This window comes from Gobio gobio (genome assembly GCF_949357685.1).
Source record: "Gobio gobio genome assembly, chromosome: 5".
Taxonomy (NCBI): Eukaryota; Metazoa; Chordata; class Actinopteri; order Cypriniformes; family Gobionidae; genus Gobio; species Gobio gobio.
The window spans coordinates 18,463,622-18,484,763 of NC_137101.1; the positions used below are offsets into that span (position 1 = coordinate 18,463,622).

At 39.4% G+C, this 21,142-nt stretch overlaps 1 protein-coding gene across 4 annotated transcripts in view; it reads right to left on the reverse strand.

Moving 5' to 3' along the window:
- lrmp (lymphoid-restricted membrane protein) overlaps positions 1–21,142 on the reverse strand; it is a 30,668-nt gene that overhangs the window by 5,925 nt on the left and 3,601 nt on the right. For 2 of the 4 annotated variants that reach the window (XM_079817766.1, XM_079817764.1), the window contains exons 2-25: positions 20,144–20,796; positions 19,940–20,050; positions 15,612–15,792; positions 15,125–15,183; positions 14,949–15,024; positions 14,523–14,681; positions 14,279–14,396; positions 13,961–14,011; positions 13,783–13,860; positions 13,631–13,687; positions 13,343–13,402; positions 12,672–12,736; positions 12,452–12,545; positions 11,825–11,962; positions 11,550–11,651; positions 10,900–11,051; positions 8,210–8,321; positions 7,380–7,713; positions 4,820–4,872; positions 4,170–4,257; positions 3,854–4,004; positions 3,350–3,428; positions 1,198–1,244; positions 962–1,044 (exon numbers count right to left, since the gene is read on the reverse strand). In XM_079817766.1, coding sequence (XP_079673892.1) covers positions 962–1,044; positions 1,198–1,244; positions 3,350–3,428; positions 3,854–4,004; positions 4,170–4,257; positions 4,820–4,872; positions 7,380–7,713; positions 8,210–8,321; positions 10,900–11,051; positions 11,550–11,651; positions 11,825–11,962; positions 12,452–12,545; positions 12,672–12,736; positions 13,343–13,402; positions 13,631–13,687; positions 13,783–13,860; positions 13,961–14,011; positions 14,279–14,396; positions 14,523–14,681; positions 14,949–15,024; positions 15,125–15,183; positions 15,612–15,792; positions 19,940–20,050; positions 20,144–20,765 — 3,070 coding nt within the window. In that variant the 5' untranslated portion in view covers positions 20,766–20,796. Of the gene's footprint in view, positions 1–961; positions 1,045–1,197; positions 1,245–3,349; positions 3,429–3,853; positions 4,005–4,169; positions 4,258–4,819; positions 4,873–7,379; positions 7,714–8,209; positions 8,322–10,899; positions 11,052–11,549; positions 11,676–11,824; positions 11,963–12,451; positions 12,546–12,671; positions 12,737–13,342; positions 13,403–13,630; positions 13,688–13,782; positions 13,861–13,960; positions 14,012–14,278; positions 14,397–14,522; positions 14,682–14,948; positions 15,025–15,124; positions 15,184–15,611; positions 15,793–19,939; positions 20,051–20,143; positions 20,797–21,142 lie in introns of all 4 variants that reach the window. The other 2 variants (XM_079817767.1, XM_079817765.1) reach the window with 2 other exon arrangements.

Consider the following 21,142-nt stretch of genomic DNA (forward strand, 5'->3'; position numbering starts at 1 on the left):
ACATAGGGAAAGACATTACATATCAATGTTCCTATAAAATATATTCGATATTATTATGAAAATGCTGTCAACTACTACTCCCAATATTAAACTTTTTTTAATAAAACGTAAAACGGTATTTCAATTCATTCCATTGTATCTTTCATAACATAGTTGAGAATCATCTTTCAACAAAGTCTGATTGAAAAAAAAAAAATCCTGAAACCTAAAAAATATATAGGTGAATAAAAAATTAAAAAATGCCCATAGTGTTTGCCTATACGTAATTTCATGTAATTTTTTTTTCCACTTACGAGAACACAGCAAAACATATGAATAAAATATAATTTTTCAACAAAAAAAGTTTTCCATTTGTTTCTTATTTCTCTAAACAATGTAAAGACATGAAAAAATACTAAATTCAAAAGACTTTGATCCTTTGATGAAGGTCTTAGGAGGTTATGTTTGTCATATAATATTTATAATTTTAGTTAACAATAACACAGTAAATCACTAGGTTTTGCAACAAAGAGACAGTTATCGGAGGTTCTTCGTTAGTTTGTCACAATACCAAAATGTTAGTATCCAATAGTAATACCAGCAAGATTCCATGATTCTCAATATCAATTTCAAAACCACAGCAAAAAGCCAATGCTACTAAACACTCATTTATATTTTAACATCAAAATAGGCAATGACAAATCTGCGTTTACTTTAACAGACTTCATTATGACCAAGTAGTGCATTTAATTGTTGCAAAAGCAGTCGTCTTTCAGTCATACAGCTGGTATAATTCAGTCATACATTTGGTACATGGGTACCAAAATGATTTGCTTCTCGATACTATTGTATTGTATCTCTTTTAAATACAATTACATTTGACATCCCTACTTCAATCTCGGTACTATTGTATTGTATCTCTTTTAAATACAAATACATTTGACATCCCTACTTCAATCGTCAACAGGGAACTTCCTCCTACCTGGTGAGTTAACCCCAGTTGACGTGACCTCCACCGCCTCTGGCATGGCCTCCTCTTCCTCTGCTACTGGCAACAAGAGACTTCTAAACAAATAAATAACAATAAACAATACAGCACCTATTAAAAGATATGCACATTACATTACAACACTAACACACTCAGTCCAGCAACCTCTGCTATTCAAGTGCGTAATAAATATACTAAAATAATTATCAGTTTCATGAAGAAATACTCACTTGTCCGATTTTGCAGACACTTTAGAAAGCAGTCCCTCGCTCAGTTTCTATAGATGACAACAGCATGGCATTATGACCCAGTGACACACTCTGAGCAGCAACACATGTACATTTGTGAAAACCACTGTCTTGGGCAAATAAGCATCACACACGCACACAGTTCCATACCTGTCCCATGACATGGCAGATGAAATATAAGAGCTACACTCTGCTTTACAGAGAGAGAAGTGCTAGATACTTACATAATGTGTATGAGAGCTCTACAGCTGGCAGAGAAAGAGAGGGAGTATGGTGAAGACAGGACGAGAGAGAGAGGGAGTGACAGAAAGAGAGGGAGGGGGAGAGCACTTGTACTGGCAGAGTTCATTGAAGTGGGAGTGAAAAAGTGCTATACTTGTTCCAAACATACTGATGAAAAACCACACACACAGCCTGAGCAACATATTCTATCATGTTAATAAAACAGAAGCAAAATAATCAAACAACCAACATATAACACCAAAAATGGTTTTAGGGTCTGTTCCGGGTTGAGTCAGTCACCAAGGAAGAAACAAATGCATGATTTATTGATTAGTTGCATTTTAGCAAAGTTAGATTAGAAAAATGAATAGGTTTATGAAAAGCTTCCCATATTTTCTGTTGACGTCAAAGGCTGAGCACCCAATCTGTCTTTTAGTAGAAGCTAGCCAAATTAGGCAGATCGCAACATGGATGCCACTTGATGTCCGGTCTAATATCCAGGGAATGAAGCAAAACTAGTTAAAGGGATAGTTCAACCAAAAAGAACAAATTCTGTCATCATTTAGTCACGCTAAAGTTGATCGCGGCAGCCATTGACTACCATAGTGGAGAAAAAAATACTATGGTAGTCAATGGCTGCCGAGATCTGCTTGGTTACAAACATTCCTGCCAATATCTTTCTTTATGTTCAGCAGAAAAATACATTTATTGGAACAACTTGAGCGTGACTAAATGACAGAATTTTCATTTTTGGGTGAACTATCCCATTAAGAACCACTTCTATACACTAGTTTGGAGATGATAAGATCCTTCTTTCAAAAACATGAAAGTCTAATGCTCCCCTGACTGTACTTATTTGACCCCTCAGAAATCATTCCTTCTAATATGCTGATTTGATATGAAACATTCTTATATTATCAATGTTAAAAACAGTTGTGCTGCTTATTATGTTTTTGTGGAAACCATGTTTTAGGATTCTTTGATGAATGGAAAGTTCAAAAGAACATCTTTTGTAACATTACAAAGGTCACTTTTGATCAATTTACTAAGCATTCTTGCAGAGTAAGATTATTAATTTCTTAAAATAAAAAAAAAGAAATAAAAATAAAAAAGAAGATCTTACTGACCCCAAACTTTTGAACAGTAGTGAAAAGCAGACAGCTTTACTGTATTCAGGCAGGACTTGATTGAGGCTTTTCCATAAAACCAAACCAGACTAATATTAGCTATAGGACAGTCTGTTTATCTCTTGCACTGATGTCTAGTAATGTGCTACAGTACATATTCATAGAGGTCTAACACTGCCCACTCTCTCTATGAACTTAAAAACAGAAAAGCCCTCAGATGAAGTGCAGTTTATTTTGGTAGCACTCCAATTTCACCCGAATATCTCCCATCTTATCATTAAAATTTGACAAAATACACAAGACTACAATGAGGCAATTAGTACAGTGCATATGTCAGAGAATAATGCTTGGATTTGCAGATTAATAAAATGGTTTCTGACAAACAAGCAGGCAAATTACACTTACAAAACTGCGCTGTCAGATAACAGGTGCTTATATAAAATTTCAAAGCAGCTCACACAAAGCAATTCTAAACACTGAAAGCCCAAGAACATCACATCGATAAGAGAGCGGGCACATCCTCTCAAGAGCAGTCATTCCTGCTTACCACCATCCAGAACCTTCTCAATCGGCCAACTGCAGGCTTCCCTTTAACATTAGAAATGTTAGCTACTCTGTCGCTACGCTGGACTGATAAACAGGAAGTATTTTGAACATGAACATGGCGAGAAAAATGCTAAACTACAAAGAACGAGAAACACAAAAGGGGAAGTGAAAGAAATGGTTAGCGGCGTTACAAACGCAAAAAGCTTCCCCCTTGGTTTCCTCAGCTTCCTAAAACTGACCTGCGAGTCACTCATGGCGGCTGTGGCGGCCGCACGTTCTACTTCACGTCCTCCGTTTGTGGCCTCAGACTGTTGGGTCCTGACCCAGAAGGAAAAAGAAAGTTTGTTACTATATTGTTGATTAGTTTTTTCGATTTTTCAGGATGCAGCTGCTCTCAGTAAGTGCAACGGCGGTATGAGTGCTCCATCAGTGCGTTGATGTAATAGTCTGTGCAAGCCTGGCCACACAGGTGCATGGTGAACATGCAAAGCGAGGCTCTGTCAGTAGTAATATCTCCTTAATAAGTCTACACAAAACAGCCAAACACACAGGAAGAGAAGGCATGCATTTGACTAGCAAATGTGATCTTTGGGTGTGTGGGAGGCATTTCGAATAAAAGTAGACCATCATTTCTTTTTGGTGAATCATTAACAAGCCAGAGAAAATCCACAAGCAAATGCTGATGCATGAAAATGGTATGTACACCCACAAAAAAAAAAAAAGTGCAGGTTGCAGCGTCTCACCTTCCTGTAATGGAATCACCAGATTCAGGCTGGCCCGTGGAGACCGATGCCATCTCAGAGGTCACAAGGGAAGAAGGTTCAGTAGATGAAATTCGATTTTTGACTGAGGTCACCTGTTCATGGGATGTCTCGGAGCTCAAAGAGGGGTCATCTGGAGTATGAGTGGGAGAAGTGTGTGCAGACATACAATATGCAATTTTGTATTGCAAAAATTCAAAAAATTCAGATAACAAATGAAATATTTTTCACTCAAGTATGTTACTAAAATGATAGAGAGCACTAAGCAGAGAAGGACAGTGAGCGGAAGAGCTCTTACCAGCACACTGACTGTGGGTGTGAGGCAGAGGAGCAGCCTGCCCGTGGGCGTCCTCAGGCCTAGTGCATTCTGGGAGTCTGGCTTCCTCCTGCAGCGGCCAGGAAAAGATTCAGAAGGCCAGCAAAAATGAACCAGAGAGAATGACTCCCCAAAGACGACATATTGTCTTTGGATACTTTTAAATGATGGGAAAAATTCCACACTTCAGACATTTGCAATGCAAATTGTGACAAGTTCATTCAGGTGTGATGTGCAACACAATGTGTGTGTACACGTGTTCTAAGGGTCATCCGATTTCCCGCTAGCATTCGGGAAGCAGCATTCCCTGTAAAACTCCACCCTGACAGCAGTCACATGGCTGCCCATGTCAAACACTAATTGTCCACAACATCAAAAAGAACAATGTGGCTTGGCATGTCTAACACATCACAAGGTCAAAAAAATTTGTTTTTGAATTTCATGGTCAGGCGCTCTGAAAGCTTGTATTTTTTAAACCAAACATATGAAACACTTTGAACTTGCATATATAAATGTGCATAAAATGATTAGTCTTGCTTCACTGCATCATAAGATATGATCACACAGAATGATAACATTCACACAATTATCATTTAATTTTCTGGTATGAAGATGAGATAACACAAATTTACCTTTAGAGATGTGAAAGGCCTCTCCATTCCTCCCACACCCTCAAAGGGAGTTTCTGAAAAACAGAGAAAGGAAAATGGCATTTTCCTCGCTTTCATGTCCAGTAGTTATGATCAGACAATCTGGTTTATGGAGTGACAAGTCTCTGATGGTTAAGGCCTGTTCAAACCAAGAAAGATAACTATAAAGACAACTATATTAGCATCCACACCAATGGATGTTATCGTTCTGTTTATTCCAAGTGTGTGCTTGTCTGCTGCTTTAATTGCTGGACTTGTTAAAGCAGGATGGATTCTGATTGGCTGTCAATATTTTTACCGTTCATCAGCTGGATAAAATCGTTCTAAAAATGATTCCAACGATAATGCTTCTCTATATCGTTAGAGTTACATCTGTGTTGTGAACTCTGCTATTCTTTAATATTGAGAATTATTTTTAGAACTATGTTTTTATTGTTATCGTGGATGGGGAAGGATGGGGGGAGAATAAGGTCAGAAGGTTTACTTTACATTACTGACCAAAGATGGCAGAACAAGTGGAGAAGAAATGCCAAAATAGGCTTGGGGCTAGAGTGACCCCACATTCCAGCTTGTGTTTAAGATTCAGGGATGGCTGCCTGCCCTGTGTCACTAGCGATTAAGGAAGGATTATATAGCCTGATGAATCTGACACAGGCCTGTTGTCCTCTAGATGTGACCATTTCCACTAGACAACTATGAATCTCACACTACTGAGACTTGAATCGAGATCTATTCACATCCTAAACTATTTTTCTTTAGAGAGGAAACCCCTACCATTTGGGTCTGTTCCTCCATTTTACCATTTATAAAACCTTCATCATCTTGCAATTTCAGACTGTAACTTTGAAACTTTAGAATCTTGTTTGCAAACTAAACGGAATCCTACTACGAGAAAAATAACCCTTACTAATTAATACATTTCTCACTAGTGTTAAGGCCTTTGCACACTGAGTCCGACATTCGCATGCGAAATTTTCGCACGTCAAAAAATAAATTCGACCTCACGTTATGTCAATCACGCTTGCACACTGCCTCCGAAACTTTCGTCCGTCAAAAAAAAAAAAAACGGAACAGGTTCGATTTTCTGCGTATTTCGCATCCGTTTTCCCATCTACAGTGCTGATGCCCAACCTAAAACTGCTGCCAATGCATCGCCAGTGCTCCTCAGATACCTACAATTATATATACAAATATTATTGTATCAAAAATACTACAATATCACAGCTATAATTATAGCACACCAACTCCCTGTAAACCGTGGGCGCGCGTGTGTGTGTGTGTGCGCGCGAGGATCCTAGACATACTGCCAGTCTCTGTTCAGGATTGGTAATTGGTGGTCTTCTTTTTAATATGTGGCTCCAATATCGCTAGCAAAGCATCATACTGAGCCACTGACATTCAACTTTGAATCGGTCTGGATAATCCGCAGCTCCTTGATAAGGAGGTGGAAGACGCCATTTTGTTTTTTTTTCCGTAACGCATTCATTAATACGCATCGGACTCAGTGTGCAAGCTCTCTGTGCGTGACGAATTTTTCGGATCACGAATATGTAAAAACGCATGCGAAAATTTCGGACTCAGTGTGCAAGGGCCTTTAGACCGATATATCGGCCGGCCGATATATTGGGCCGATATTTGCTGCTGCGTTCGCCGATATTTTTTTTCCTGCATTATTTACAGACAGGCATCCACAGGGCAGCTCTTGCCGTCTTCAAACTGTCTTGCTCTCCCTCCCTCGCGCATATTAATCAAAATCAATTGAGAATTGACACTATGGTAAAAGGTTGAAAGACTGAAGTTTCACGTGGAGCATTGGGAGATTTTTTTCTGAATTACCGCTGGTGTTGCTCTACAAGAGATTAAGTTAAGTGCACCTACACTCTAAAAAATGCTGGGTTAAAAATAACCCAAGTTGGGTTGAAAATGGACTAACCCATCCATTGGGTTGTTTTAACCCATCAATTGGGTTGTTTTAACCCATCAATTGGGTTGTTTTAAGCAAACATTTAACCCAACCGGTGGGTTAAAACAACCCAATTGCTGGGTTAGTCCATATTTAACCCAACTTGGGTTATTTTTAACCCAGCATTTTTTAGAGTGTAACCATTAAATGACTAGGTTGTAAATAGTTTTAAATTAAGTATAGTACAGTCAGTGTGCACTTTATTATGCTGCTTGCTTGTTGATACTGTGTGCAATAGTGTAATTATTTTATTTATGCTTAAATATTTATTTTCAGAATTTATTTTCACAACTCTTTTTTCTTGTTCTACCTCACCTGTTTTTACTATTTGTTAAATATAGTTTTTTTTTGTTCAATAAATTTTCCTTTTTTAAATTGTAAATTTTAAATCATCATGATCATTGTGTCATTTTTATGTTGTAAATTGAGGGAGCAAAAGCAGTATCGGCTCCAAATATCGGCTCAAGAAAATCGGCAGCACGTATCGGTCATCGGCAAAGGCTGATGAAAAAAAAAGAAAAAAAAAAAAATCGGTATCGGCACTACAAAAATCCATATCGGTCGATCCCTATTTCTCACCTTGCGATTCTCTGTCAGTGATGTAATTTGGTAGAATTGTCTGAGAAAGTGTGAAGTCTTTTTGTAGATCTTCGGTCTCTACTCCAGAATCCTGTGTTGCTTCACCTTCTTCCTCAGTCCTTCCTGTGATGATCTCCTTGTCCCTCACAGTCTCTGTGAGCTCCTCCTCCTCCTCATCCTCTTCCTCCCGTTTCAGGGCCTGTAGTTTCTCTTCATCACAACAGAGCTCCTGAAGCATCTCCTGGTCAGGTCCGAGATCTTGTAAAGGAGGTGACTCAGACAACACATATTCCTCATCCCATTCAAGAGAGGGGCCATCCAGCTCTTCCACAACCTGAAGATACACAATAACACCACTCACATGTCATCAGGTGGTGATTAAAGCTCTACACAAACACTATAATAAAATTAGGTGGGCTTCCCCAGCCAAGCTTTTGGAGTCTTTGGAACAATATGTATTGTGATATATACAAATAAACTGGATTGGAAAATACAGTAATACAAGTGAATCAAACTCAAGAGGCGGCAAGTTCTGAACATAAGAATATTATGGGGTAGTCTGTAAACGGTGTCTAATCTCTTGAGATGAGTTCAAGAAGAAGTCAAGATTCAAACTGGCTCACAAACCACACTTGCCTCCTACACACAAAGCTCCCGGCATCTTGTAATGAGACTCTAAACGTATCCATCTGTGATCTGCAGAATCTCGCAAAGAAATCTTTATTTCGGTTTTACCCAAGGCTGAATTTAAATCTGTTGTGAGATTTAAAGCCCACATATGCTGAAGCATGTGCAGGCAGTGAAAGCAATTGTTGGATGAGCCTCAATACCTGCTGTAGGTGATCCGGTGTTTGGCTGCTGGCCTCTCTGTTGTCCAGCGGAGCATTTAGTCGGTTGAGTTCCTCTCGCAACTGCTGTTTCTGGTTCTCTTGCTCTTGTACCCTAAAAAGGCAGACGAAAACCACTGAATTCACAAAACTCCAAAGATCGTCTACACCCAACCAAACTCAATATAATACAATTTATGCACTAAAGAATAATGCGAAACAAAAACAATTATTCTGGTTATTGAAAAGCAGTACACATAAGAATGTTGCTAAAAAAAAAAATTATATAAGAAATACATCAATAATCGTATCCAGACACCTTTAACCAAAACCTATTTGTTAGGTGCCTAAAGATTCTCCTATTACGCAGAATGAATTAGATTTCAGTGCAGCCTAAACTTCTAAGAAGCACCATCCGCAAGTCTGAACTGTTCACAAGACCAACAAAAAGTCGGACATACTATACCCAATTCGCAGGCCCAAGCAGTGTCCCATTGCTCCTTTACCCCAATCTTAGAGCACCACTGGACGGTGCAACCCCTTAACTTCCCTGGCTTCTCACAACAGCCTTGTGCCTTTTATTCACAGTACGCTGAGTGCCATAGCCTTGAAAACCCATGTTATGTTGGATAAGAGACGCCAATGAACCAAAAATAGCTTGAGGGGGTCAACCAGAAAAGCCCCTTGACAAAAGCTTCTAGAGACATTCACACAGACATGGACTAAATTGGTAAAGCCTTGTCTCAAAATCCTTCCACTGCCTAGAAAGGGGTGATAGGGGTTTCAATCTGAATATACGTTTAAACTGCAAACAACGATTTTAATGCATAGATAAGTGCAATCTAAAGGCTTCTAAAAAGTACAAAAAACATGACACTTGTTAATAAAAAATAATTGTATGTATACAATTTAATAATATATAAAGTTGTGTTTCAAAATGGAAGAGGAAAAATGGGGCTTCTGTCAAACGGAGTAAGGCAGTTCGAATACTGCCAATTTTATTTCCAATACTGACAAAAAGAAAGGTAAAATAATTGCTATATGACCGAACATTTTACTGTACCAATTTTTTTTTTATGGATCCTAAAATTTTGCATACGGGACAAATGAGCTGCCCTGTGTAGAAACCCTTGGGCTTCGTCACAAAAGGCAGTTACATGCAGTCATGTCAGACAAGCTGTCCTACTTTGCCGTGATCTTCTGATTAATATTACCTAATTTAGTAATAGGCCTATTATTTGTGAAAATAGTAAGCAGTAAACTTGTGAATTTGTCTCATCACTTTCTCAATTTTACAAATATTTGGGATGCGAAAGATATGATAATTTGTGATATTCGCAAAATTATGTATGGAAACGACCAGAGGGCAGATTTTTTTTTTAGCGATACAACAAAACGTATGCAACAATGCGGTTTTTTAGGGATGATGTCATTACAGTATTATCATTAATTAAATGCAAATTGGCGTTTATCGGTACAATGCCAATTGGATGGACAGCAAATTTCTTTTTTTAACGCATATTCACTTTGTTGATAACAAAACAGTGCAAAAAAAGATGGAAACTTGGCTACATCTAAGAATACTACTCTTAAGGCATTTACTACAGCTAAGGTGATTGGCTCACAAAACCCCTCAGTCACAATTTTGTGGGCAAAGTCCATTGTCTATACTTAATAGACACAGAGGAAAGGGGTGTAAAACAACAGCTTGTCATGGGCAGTACCCTTAAAAGAACATCTTTGTACCAGTTTTACTCCTAAAAGGTACCTATTAGTACCTTATGGTGTGTTCAAACCAAACGCAAACCGAACATTCGCATTGCGTTACTTGCATCACTCGTGCGAATAAAAACATTGCGCAATGAGGAGTGTTTTCACGCACATCAACCACAACATTTCTTTCAGCCATTTTTCTGTTATCAGACGTGTTGGATATAACAAATATTGCTACTCTGTGTCTGTTGTGGAAGTCCAGAATACGGCAGAAACACCGACGTGTCTGGGTTCACAGCACCATCCAGAGGCGCACACAACCAGTCTTCTTCAGGAAATGCACCTAGATGACAGCCGCTTCCAGCGCAACTTGAGGATGACAGGTGCTCAGTTTGATAACCTGTCAAACTGGACGTGTCAATAAGCTCTTCACTGGCTTGCGCGTCAAGCAAAATTTCCGCTCAAGGTCACGTTTTTCAACTTGCGCGAAAGACGCATTCGGTGCGAATTTGCGTCTATTCGAGTCTTTGCATTTACCTTGTATGCAATCTACTCGCGCAAATAATTAAATTTGCATATGGTGTGAACACACCATTAGAGTACAAATATGTACTTTAAGGTCCTATTATTAACCTTTTTGTGGTTTAAAAAAAAAAAAAAAGGTGTCCTTTTAAGGGTACTGCCCCAGTGACAAACTGTAGTACCCCTAAAGGTACAATATTGACACCCCTTTTCTCTGTGTGTAGTGTATGATGTATGAAGCACATTTCACACAGAAGTCACTTTCAAACCAAGCAGCTTTCGGTTTCAAAATTCCAGATCACAAAGATTCCAATTGGAATGGATTTTGCCTGCGAAAATTCACAGAACAACTGTAAATGTGACTGGTAAATATAGAGAAAAAGGAACTATGATTTCAACAAACTGTTATCAAAAGATAGCTAATTAAAACATCTCTGCTACAGACTCAGTCCACTCACTTGACAGACAGGTGCAGGATCTCAGTGCGAGAACGCCGCATGTTGCTGGCCATCTTCAGAAGCTCCCTCTCTAGAGAGTCTGTGTACTGGTCCAACTGCTCCAGACTGCGGTTCCAGTCACTCCTCCTCTGCCCAAGCTGCACCTCCAGGCCCTGCCGCAGTTCACAAGTTCAACAATGAGGCTCAATGAAAAATAAAATGCAGAGTACGACGAAGTCATTAATACCAGCTAAATCTTGCTGAATGTGAAAAAAAAAAACGAAGTTTCATCAAAGACCTTTTAAGGAGAGTCACAGAGTTACTCTGACCCGACACACTGCCCCCTGTGCGTTGTGAGAATTGGAGTGAGAGAAATATTGGCCTATATAATTGACCACAGGGGAAGACCGTACATACTGATGCGGTCCACTGAATACACACAATAAGAGTGACCATGTCCAGCTAGGCAGTTATGCAATAATGGTAGATAAGGGCTCAAAGGAAAATGAGTACTTGTATAATTTTTAAGAGCTCATGTGTATCTCTATATAAAAGTATCACGATTAGTTATTTACATACTGCTTGTGCATAAATGTGTTTAACTTTTGATTTATACTGTCTGGCTGATTTATAATTATATTATTTGATTTATTTGGCTGAAATCCTCTCACCTGTATCTTGAGGTCAGTGTTGGCCTCCTGATTTTCACTGTTCTCTGTAATGCTTCTGAATGCTGTGAGAAAGGTCATGGCGTCTTCCTTAAAATCCCTCTTCTGAAACGATTCATGTTTGATACACTGTGAACATTGTATTTCATTATGGACCAAAATCCTACAAAACTGAATTCAGGTGTCTGGTGATGGAGAGCTGGCTAAATTAACCTAACGGTGCAGGTGAGGGTTTGCTTTAAAACTGTGTGTGTGTGATGGCTGGTTAGTTTGGTTACCAGTCTGTTGATCAGAGTTTTGAACTCCAGAGACAGCTGATCCGGAGTCGGGCCTTGGAGGAGTAGAAGAACCTCACGATCTAGAGTCTCATCCAGAGAAGATGCAAAACAGACAGAGGAAGACAGATGCTCCAAACCCTACACAAATACACACACACACACACACACACACACACACACTTAATGTCAGCAGTGTGTAATAAATGTATTAATTATATTCCATTTTATATAAATATATAATTTAGATTTTTCTATTTATTTGTTATAGATTTATTTATTGAATAAAATATATTTTATTTAAAACAATAAAGAGAAAAATATTATTGTTTTCTTAGTATTTAGTTTACGATTTGGGATCCCACAGCAAAAAAACTAATTGTGAAATAAAGCACATGTAAACAGACTCATTGCAAAGCCCGAAGTTTGGTGTAAAGCAAAAAGAGAGTGTGGATTACTGAGTGCACTCTGTGGCAGTGGAGTGGGAGAGAGTGGGCGGACAGAGAACGGCACATGAGTGCTAGTGGGAGTGGAGAGAAAGAAACACTCCAAATCGTGGACGGGACAAAGACCGACAAGGGAATTGCAAACACACACACACACACACACACACACACAAACACTACAAACCTCCAGGGGATTCTGTGCCAGTGCCAACTCTGTCTGAAGAGAGCCTGAACTCATCTGATTGAGTCTGTAGGCCACAGAGAGAGAGAGACCCGGGCTGCAAACCCATACACACACAGTTAGAGGAACATGTGAAGGAACTGCTGAAGTTTGTATAAGTATAATGCATCCCACTAATAAGTTCAAATATGTGCTACTTATGTGCATTTCATAAAGCTCTTACATGGTCACATCAGGCTGCATCATCTGCATTTGACTCTCCAGTTTGTTCTTGTCTGCTCTCAGCAGCTGAAGCAAGTAAAATGAACATATATACAATTTAATACTCTGGAGTAAATTATTTCACTTATACCAGTTATCACATGCACACTTGCTTATCTAGAAACATTTTTCAGGTTGAGGTACACACATTCATGTATATATTTAAGAAATATTTGTTTGTATATACACATTTAAATAATCTATAATATATATAAATATAAATGTTTTATATATAAAAATAATATTTTTTTCTTAAAAATATACATGCTTGTGTGTGTATTTATATATAAATAATAATTAACAGAGTACACACACATATATTATGTAAACACTAACTTTTATTTGGGAAGCGATTAATCGTGATTAATCTTTTGACAGCCCTAATTTATTCCTGTGATGTAAAAGCTGAATATTCAGTAGTCGTTACACCAGTCTTTAGTGTCACATGATCCTTCAGAAATCATTCTAATATGCTGATTTGCTGCTCAAAAAACTTTATTATCATCAATGTTTAAAGCGGTTATGTTGCCTAATATTTTTGATATCATCATTCTTTTGCTTAACAATAAACAGCGCTGTGTTTAAATGACAGATAACTGATATTAGACAAAGAGAAAGAGAATGAGAGATCACCTCTGTAACTGAGGAATACTCCACAATGGCCACCTTCAGTTCATCTATCTGTTTATTTTTCTGGAGGAGAAAGATGACAGTTCTGTTATGATAATGGATAACATAATTTAACACGATTGCAGATTCTATAAACATACCAAATTAATATTGGCGACACTAAATGATTCTTAGTAATGACTAAAGAAGAGCCTCAATTCTTCTAAAGTTATTCAAGCAACTACATTTTTTCCATTAAGATTGATGTTTCATTACAAACCATTGTTTTAGTGATATGCAAGATGGACTGACCTCCTGAATCATCGACTCCTTGTCAGTCAGAATAGCATCAAATGAATGAACTTGGACCTGAGGGTGTAAGAAAGCATTCACCAATGACAGGGCTAAATGCTTATTTTGCCATAAAAGACCAAGCAGGGTACGTAAAATAAAATAGGGCCTACCTGAAGGTCAGCATTCAGGTCACAGAGGTCATTCATCTTTTTCTGAAGCTCCTCTGCCTCCAGTGTGACTTTCATGTTCTTAATGTGGGTTGAAGGAGAAATGTGGGGTAAGGAAGACAAACAAAATGGAATGAGGGTCATTAAGTGAGACTACTTAAATGAATGAGTAGATCCATACCTCCTCTTGTAGAGCAGCAATCTTGGATATGAGACTCTGGTTTTCCCGTTCCTGTGGTAAACCAGAACAAAGGGTTATAAATGTGTTCATGTTTGTTCTAATAATATATATTGTCAATGCCAATATTACCAGTGCAATGGTGCTTATCTGGCAACCAGATGTGTTTACTCTGAATGTTTTAATATCCTTGGGTTATGTAATATTACTAGCTATCTAATTACAAGCATTATCTGTTTACATTAGTTTATGAACATCTCATAACATGGCTTATCAACATCTGAGCTGCCATCAATAAGGTGAGAGGGTCTTGTGGCTCACCATCTGCTTTCTTTGATCTGAGGCCTGAGCTCGACTCTCTTCTGAAGAGGTCAGGCTGAGCTTCATCTCCTCAACTTCTTCTTTAAGCATCTTCTCTTTCTGTAATAACTGATGCCCCCTGCAGGATCAGAGATGAGGGACGGGAGTGAAGAGGTGAAAGTCTTAAGGTTATGCACATGAGAATTTATGATGATGAAGGGATTAGAGCTTTCAGGGGTCAAGAGAAGCGAGACAGAGTCAGTACATTTTAGCTTGTGCTTTGAGGTCTTCATTTTCCTCTATGAGTTTCTGGTTGGTGTCTTCCATGTTTTCAACCGCCTGCTTCAGTTTACGAACCTCTTCCTGCAGCTTTTGGTTATTTAGCTGCAGATCTGCCATACAGAAGACCAGATCTGATGTCTCCCTGTACAATACAAACACAGAATAACTCCGAATGCATGTCAAATACAATATATATATTCAATAAGCTTTATATTTTGATTTCTAACTTTTTAAATAAGCATTTAAGCACATGCCTTTAAAAGATCACAACGTTTTAAGATCATGAGAAACAAATTGATTCAAGTGTGTCCAAAGGTTTGATTGATTCAATTGATACACTCAAACCACATGAGCACTTCTTTTAACACTTTATCGGTCACAAACACACAACTCGCACTCCTAAACTTACAGGTCAGCTCTTGAGGCTTCCCCTCCGAATGCTTCTAGACTACCTGAGGTCATATTCAATAGAGCAGATCTCCTTGCTAAAGGAAACAAGAGGTTATTGATACAAATTTATAATAAAACAAAAAAAAAGCAACATATGAACAACATGAGAATTCTGACACACTCCTAAGATCTCACCTGATAAACTGTCCCGTAGTTTAAATGATTCCTGTTGGGTGTCATTCTTTGAGTCCTTCCTAAATGAAAAAGGGAAATTTGAGTTGGGGTTTTATCTCCGAAAAAAACTGTCATGAGGAAAATGTTGGAAAGAAAGGGCTTGTGATCAAAACAGATTGCGGATTGATAACAGACTGATGAAAATCTGCAATGCGTCTTTGGTGGTTGGCAATAACTACAAAAGACATACAGCATAAATTTGTTTGCAAAAACAACTGCTTCTTGTAAACTGACCAAAGACTTCAGCAAAATGAACAGGAGTTCAACAACCAGCAGATTTTTTTGTCCTGTGCAATATTTTCCCAACCTTTTTTTGTCTCTGCTCTATCAATAAGGCTCAACATGGACACAAAATAAGAAATGTGCAGTTATATAATTTTTATTACTAGTACTAATATTATTAAAATTGCCATTATTACAGTAATTCACTGGGTATCGCTGTTCATACCCCTGATTGCGACAGTCATCAATCCACTCCTTCATGATGGCATGGTAGGTGTCCAGGTCTATGGAGATGTCCTTGTGCTCTGGGTCCAGCATATTGCAGAGCTCCTCTAGGCCACTGTCCTCTGAACTGCGGCAGGTGGTGTGTCTTAAGAAGTCCACAATGTGCGATACGTAAACTTTACCTGCACCAGAGGACACTGTGTTACTATGGTTACAGTGGCTATAGAGTCAAAGAGTGCATGAGTCTTATCAGATGCCATCCCACCATGAAACCCAGAAAGAAAGTTTGCAAATCAACACCTACTTGTTGCGAGTCGCCATGACCATGTGTCTGGATATATTGAGGCAGACTGTATATATATCATCTCTTTTAACGTTTTTTTAAAAAAAAACACCCATTTCGCATTCACTTACACAGCAAATTGCATCCATGAAAAGAATGTCTGTAAATAAAAGCAGCTTTTGTTCTCTTTTAGCTTAGCGGTCTGAGCACCAAATACAGCACATCAGGTTAGAGACATCATGAGGAGAGAGCAGGACCTCATTGAGGACAGATCAGAAAGCCTTTGCCTCTAGGTGTGAATGCTGAAAAGCATCTGTGCTGCTGGGTCTGAATGAATGTTCTTAGATGCTCTTAGAGGTTACTTTAGTTTAACCCAACCAAAACTTCACAACCTGCTAAGGAATAACATCAGTGAATCTGACGCAGGAGGGAGCAGTTAAAGTCCACAAGACATCAAAACATGACTGACTTCAACCATAGACTGTAAAAAAATATGGACGTAGTGTCTGTGACGTCACCAGTAGCTTTCTGAAGAGCAGTTTTGAAAAGCCATCATCGCCATCTTGGCAGCGCGTCACTCCCGGATAACTGAAAATGGGCAAAGAGGTGGGACGTGGGTGGAGCTGAGGTGCCGGGTTGCTGAAACCACGCCCACCTAGCACAACCATAGTGGTAATCCACCTGTCACTCAAGTGGCCCAGAACTTTATGCAGAACTTTAAGGCTTAATGTAATTTAAACGCATGAGTTATAAAAAAAATTCACCCCCTCAGAGGCAAAATTAGCTATATAGAACAAAACAACTTTTTGTACCAGGCTGTAAACTATTTTTTTATGCTGTAAAGTTAGGCATTTTAACATGGGGGAAGATACAGATTTGACTCCCTTTTAGAGCCCGTCTCTAGCGGCCAGCCAATGAATTGTCACTTCCATGTTGGCTTCAAGAGAGACTACAGGAGGTTGCCATTTGACTTCAAGGCACAATTAGTTCAAATTCATGTGCCAAAAATGACCCATTGTCAATAATGTAGCGATATACGAGACAAATCTCACCTCACACAGTAGTCACTTTCAAACCAAGCAGCTTTCTGTTGGCGTGACTAACTTGAAACCGCTGCAAAATCTTGTGTGAAAATCTTAACCCCTTATGCAAATTTCCTGATCATGTGGATTCCTAGTAAAATGACTAGATTTTGACAGCAAAACTTCACAGAACAAAGGTTCACACTTACAAATAGTCAGATAAATGCATGCGTATTTGAAGTGCTGTCAGAGGGGAGGGCTCCGAGGTTGGAATTTTGGCCCAAACCCAGAGTACTCCTCCCGTACCTCTGATTAGGATAGTTACCCAAGCAAGTGTGAGGAGATGGGGAGGTGGTGGGATGCAGGAAACACTGTTGAGGAACATAGGTGAGTCGGCTATGTGTGTGTGTGTATGTGTGTATGTATGTGTGTATGTATATGTATATGTATATGTATATGTATATGTATATGTATATGTATATGTATATATATATATATATATATATATATATATATATATATATATATATATATATATATATATATATATATATATATATATATATATATATATATATATATATATATATATTAAAAAAAATGTTTTTTTGTATAGGCAATTTGAACGTGTTCCTCCCAAACTTTGCTAAGAAAACATCATTAAATGTAGCTTATCAAAACCAAGCGGCAACCTCCCGCAGTTTCTCTTGAAGCCAATACGGAAGTGCCTCAAACTGCAATACATCGACTGGCCGCTAGGGACAGGCTCCAGAAGGGAGCAGAATCTCATTGAGCCCCATGTTAAAATAGCCAACTTTAGAGCAGAATAAAACATGTTTACAGCCTGGTACAAATTGTGCTTTTGGTCTATACGGCTCATTTTGCCCTTCATGACAACTGTGAGGGGGGTGAATTTTTTTTATAACTCATTCGTTTACATTATATAAAGCCTTAAAGTTCTGCATAATTAAGGGCGTGGCCACTTCGAGTGACAGGTGGATAGCCATTTATCTGCTGTCTGTTAGTCATCGTGTCACTTCAGCTCCGCCCACGTCCCGCCTTTTTGCCCATTTTCTGTTATCCGGGAGTGATGCGCGATGACGCGCTGCCAAGATGGCAATGGCCATCTCGTCCATACTTTGCGCTTCAGAACAGCTCATCAGAATCCTATGGGTGACGTCACGGACACTACGTCCATATTTTTTTACAGTCTATGATCAAAACGCAAGAACTTGCTTTTACTCTGTTGAAGTCACCTAAGCTATGAGGGCTATTGGAAAATAATAAACAACAGCAAAATAACTATTTAGGCAAACTTGCATTGAAGATTATAACAATCAACATGCAATCAATTCCAGACTGATAAAGCCAAGTCCTGGCCTTAATTTTCTTATTAAAGGGGTGGTAAACCACGATTTCACTATTCTAACTTTAGCTAGCGTGTAATGTTGCTGCTTGAGCATAAACAACATCTGCAAAGTTACAACGTTCAAAGTTTAAAGCAAAGGGAGATATTTGCTTTTAAAGAAATCAGTTTCTAAGAACTACAGCAAACGGCCAGCAGGCGACAACAGACATTCCTCCAGGGTTGGTGACATCACCAGGCTCAATATTTACATAAACCCCTCCTCCGAGAATATTAAATAAGGGGGGGTGAGGCCATTTTGTATCGCGGCGCTGTTGTGGTATAGTAGGCTGGAGTGTTGTTGCCGCGATGCAGAGGAAACGCTGTTATTTTCATCCGGATTGCAGGTCTGGGGTACTTGCTCTGTTCAGCCTTCCTTGGGACGGGGGTGCATTGCAGAGTGTTTAACATACAGCATGTTATATGCACGTGTGTTTGAGTCAGCGGGGAATCAGGCGCGCGCAGGGCTCTCTGCAGCACATCTAACAGAGGAAAACATCCACCGTCTTCGCGATTTCAATGCCAGATTTGCACAACGTCAGCTGCGTGAAAAAAACACTGCCGGTGCGTGGATGCATGACGCGCGCGCTGCACATTTCACGGAGGACAACACAAACTTCCACAAACTTCGCGAGTTCAATACAGGATATGCACAACGGCTTGTCCTGAAAGCTGGATTTACAAACAGAAGCTGTTCACGGGCCACAACCTGTAAGTCTGATTTATTTTTCATCAATGTGTTTTCCTGTAATAGGTTAATTGTACGTTGTAGCAAGGAAGTAAACAGATGACAACGCTGTTCTGCAAACCAGTCTGTTAAATGCTCATTCATACTTAACGTTATCCGACGAACACCTAACGTTACAAACATTAACGTTAAAATCTCAACAGCGAACCTGACATTAGTGTAAATGATTCTTTGATTAGAGCTTTTATGTATTGTTTATCTACAGGCTTGCTAAACATGCTTCTGTGTGTGATTTGGCTAACTTACTAGTAAAGCCAGTGCTTAGTGTTCGTTTTGGGTTAGTTCTTGTGACAGATATTTGGCTATAATCGTTCTAAAAATACAAAAGTTAAAGTGCCATTCAGTAGCGATCATTATAGATCCGCAGTCTTTACTCTCGAGGACTGAGCAGGTTCTGCTCGATCATCTTCACTCAAATGTTCTGGGTCTGATTCGAGCTCATATGGTTTTATTGACGCCGTTGTTTCTAATACTGAACAGCCTCCGGTAAGGGGCGTGACGTTTCCGACGTGCACTGCGGTTAGCGAATCACAACACACTGGGCCAGCTAACCAATCTGAGCCCACTGCGTATTTTTGAGGGACTGGCTTCATACAACCCGGAAAGCATCTGACCGTTTTACAAGGAGGGACAGAGCAGTGTAGAATAAAGGTCAAATATATGAAAAATAAGGCAATTTTTTTTAAAACGAAGCATGAACACATGTTACAGTGCACCCCACAAACACAGTCAAGCCTTCAAAAGAATGTGTTTTACCACCCCTTTAAATATCTTGTTACACAAATTACGTTAGTAAATCGGTTGCAAAACACAATTCATGTGGACTAAACATTTTTTTATCAGTACTAAAGTCCCAAACAGATGTAAATACCTCTGCATTGTGTGTCACAGGCCTGAAAAATGGTGTCCAACAGGTCTTCCTCGCATATCAGACTGACCTCGGCCATGCTCTCCTTCTTGGGTTCAGAGGGAAACAGAGATCCTGTTCAAAACCCATGAAAAGACAAAAACAGTTACCACTATAAACAAAACATTTACGACATTAAAAAGAAAACCAAAAAAGGGGATTCATTACCCTCGCCCAGTGAAAGTCTCTTGACTACAAGTGCCGGGTAGGTGAGTTCACTGTCCATGTTAGAAATATCTGATGAGAAGTTCAGGTTATAGGAGAGCAAGCCAGGAGTTGGGATCTTCGAAGACTTCACTTCCGTGTCTGGCCCCTCCAGCTGGGTTTGTGTGGAGTAGCGTGGGGTAAAGTTGAAGTAATTGTCCCCAGTCTGGGTCGCTGGGGTGGAGCAGTTGCGCCGTAATGGCCGGCTGTACGTTGCTGTGGACCTCCTCTCCCCTAGCGTGCCTAATGTTCCCAGCGTGCTGGTGATGGTATAGGTGGCATTGGCAGGGGTGATGGGTGCACGAGGGGTGTTGGAGGAAGACCCCAGTCCGGGGGAAGCTGTGGGGGTCAGCATGCCTGCAGAGGAATCACAGTCACTCTCTTCGTCAGGTCGGACAGCACGTTTCTTCAGGATGGACTCCAGGTTGAGGCGCAGCCCCGAGTGAGGGCTGTCGTAGCTGCTAGACTGAAATTTAGGGATTTGAAAGGGTGAGTTAACCTCTTGATCTCGCCGCTGGATGGTCTGCAGCTTGCGGCAGATGCTGTCCACGGGGTTGTGCCGTCTCGGGGTCACTCCGACATCCATGTTGGAGCGGGAAAAGACAGAAAGCCTCAATCTACAGGAGGGACATGTGTTAATTAGTTCAAAGCTTAAGACAGAGCGAATAGTATTTGGCAGGTTATGAGATCTCAAAATGGCCAATATATTATATTTATCCACAAATCCACACATAGGCCTACATAGATAGATATGCATAGATAGATATTATCGCTACAATATACTGACACAAACACAAAGCTTGTTAATAAACAGATATGTGAATATAGCCTATCGTTACAATATACTGACACAAACACAAAGCTTGTTAATAAACAGATATATGAATATATCGTTACAATATGCTGACACAAACACAAAGCTTGTTAATAAACAGATAAATTAATATATCGTTACAATATAGA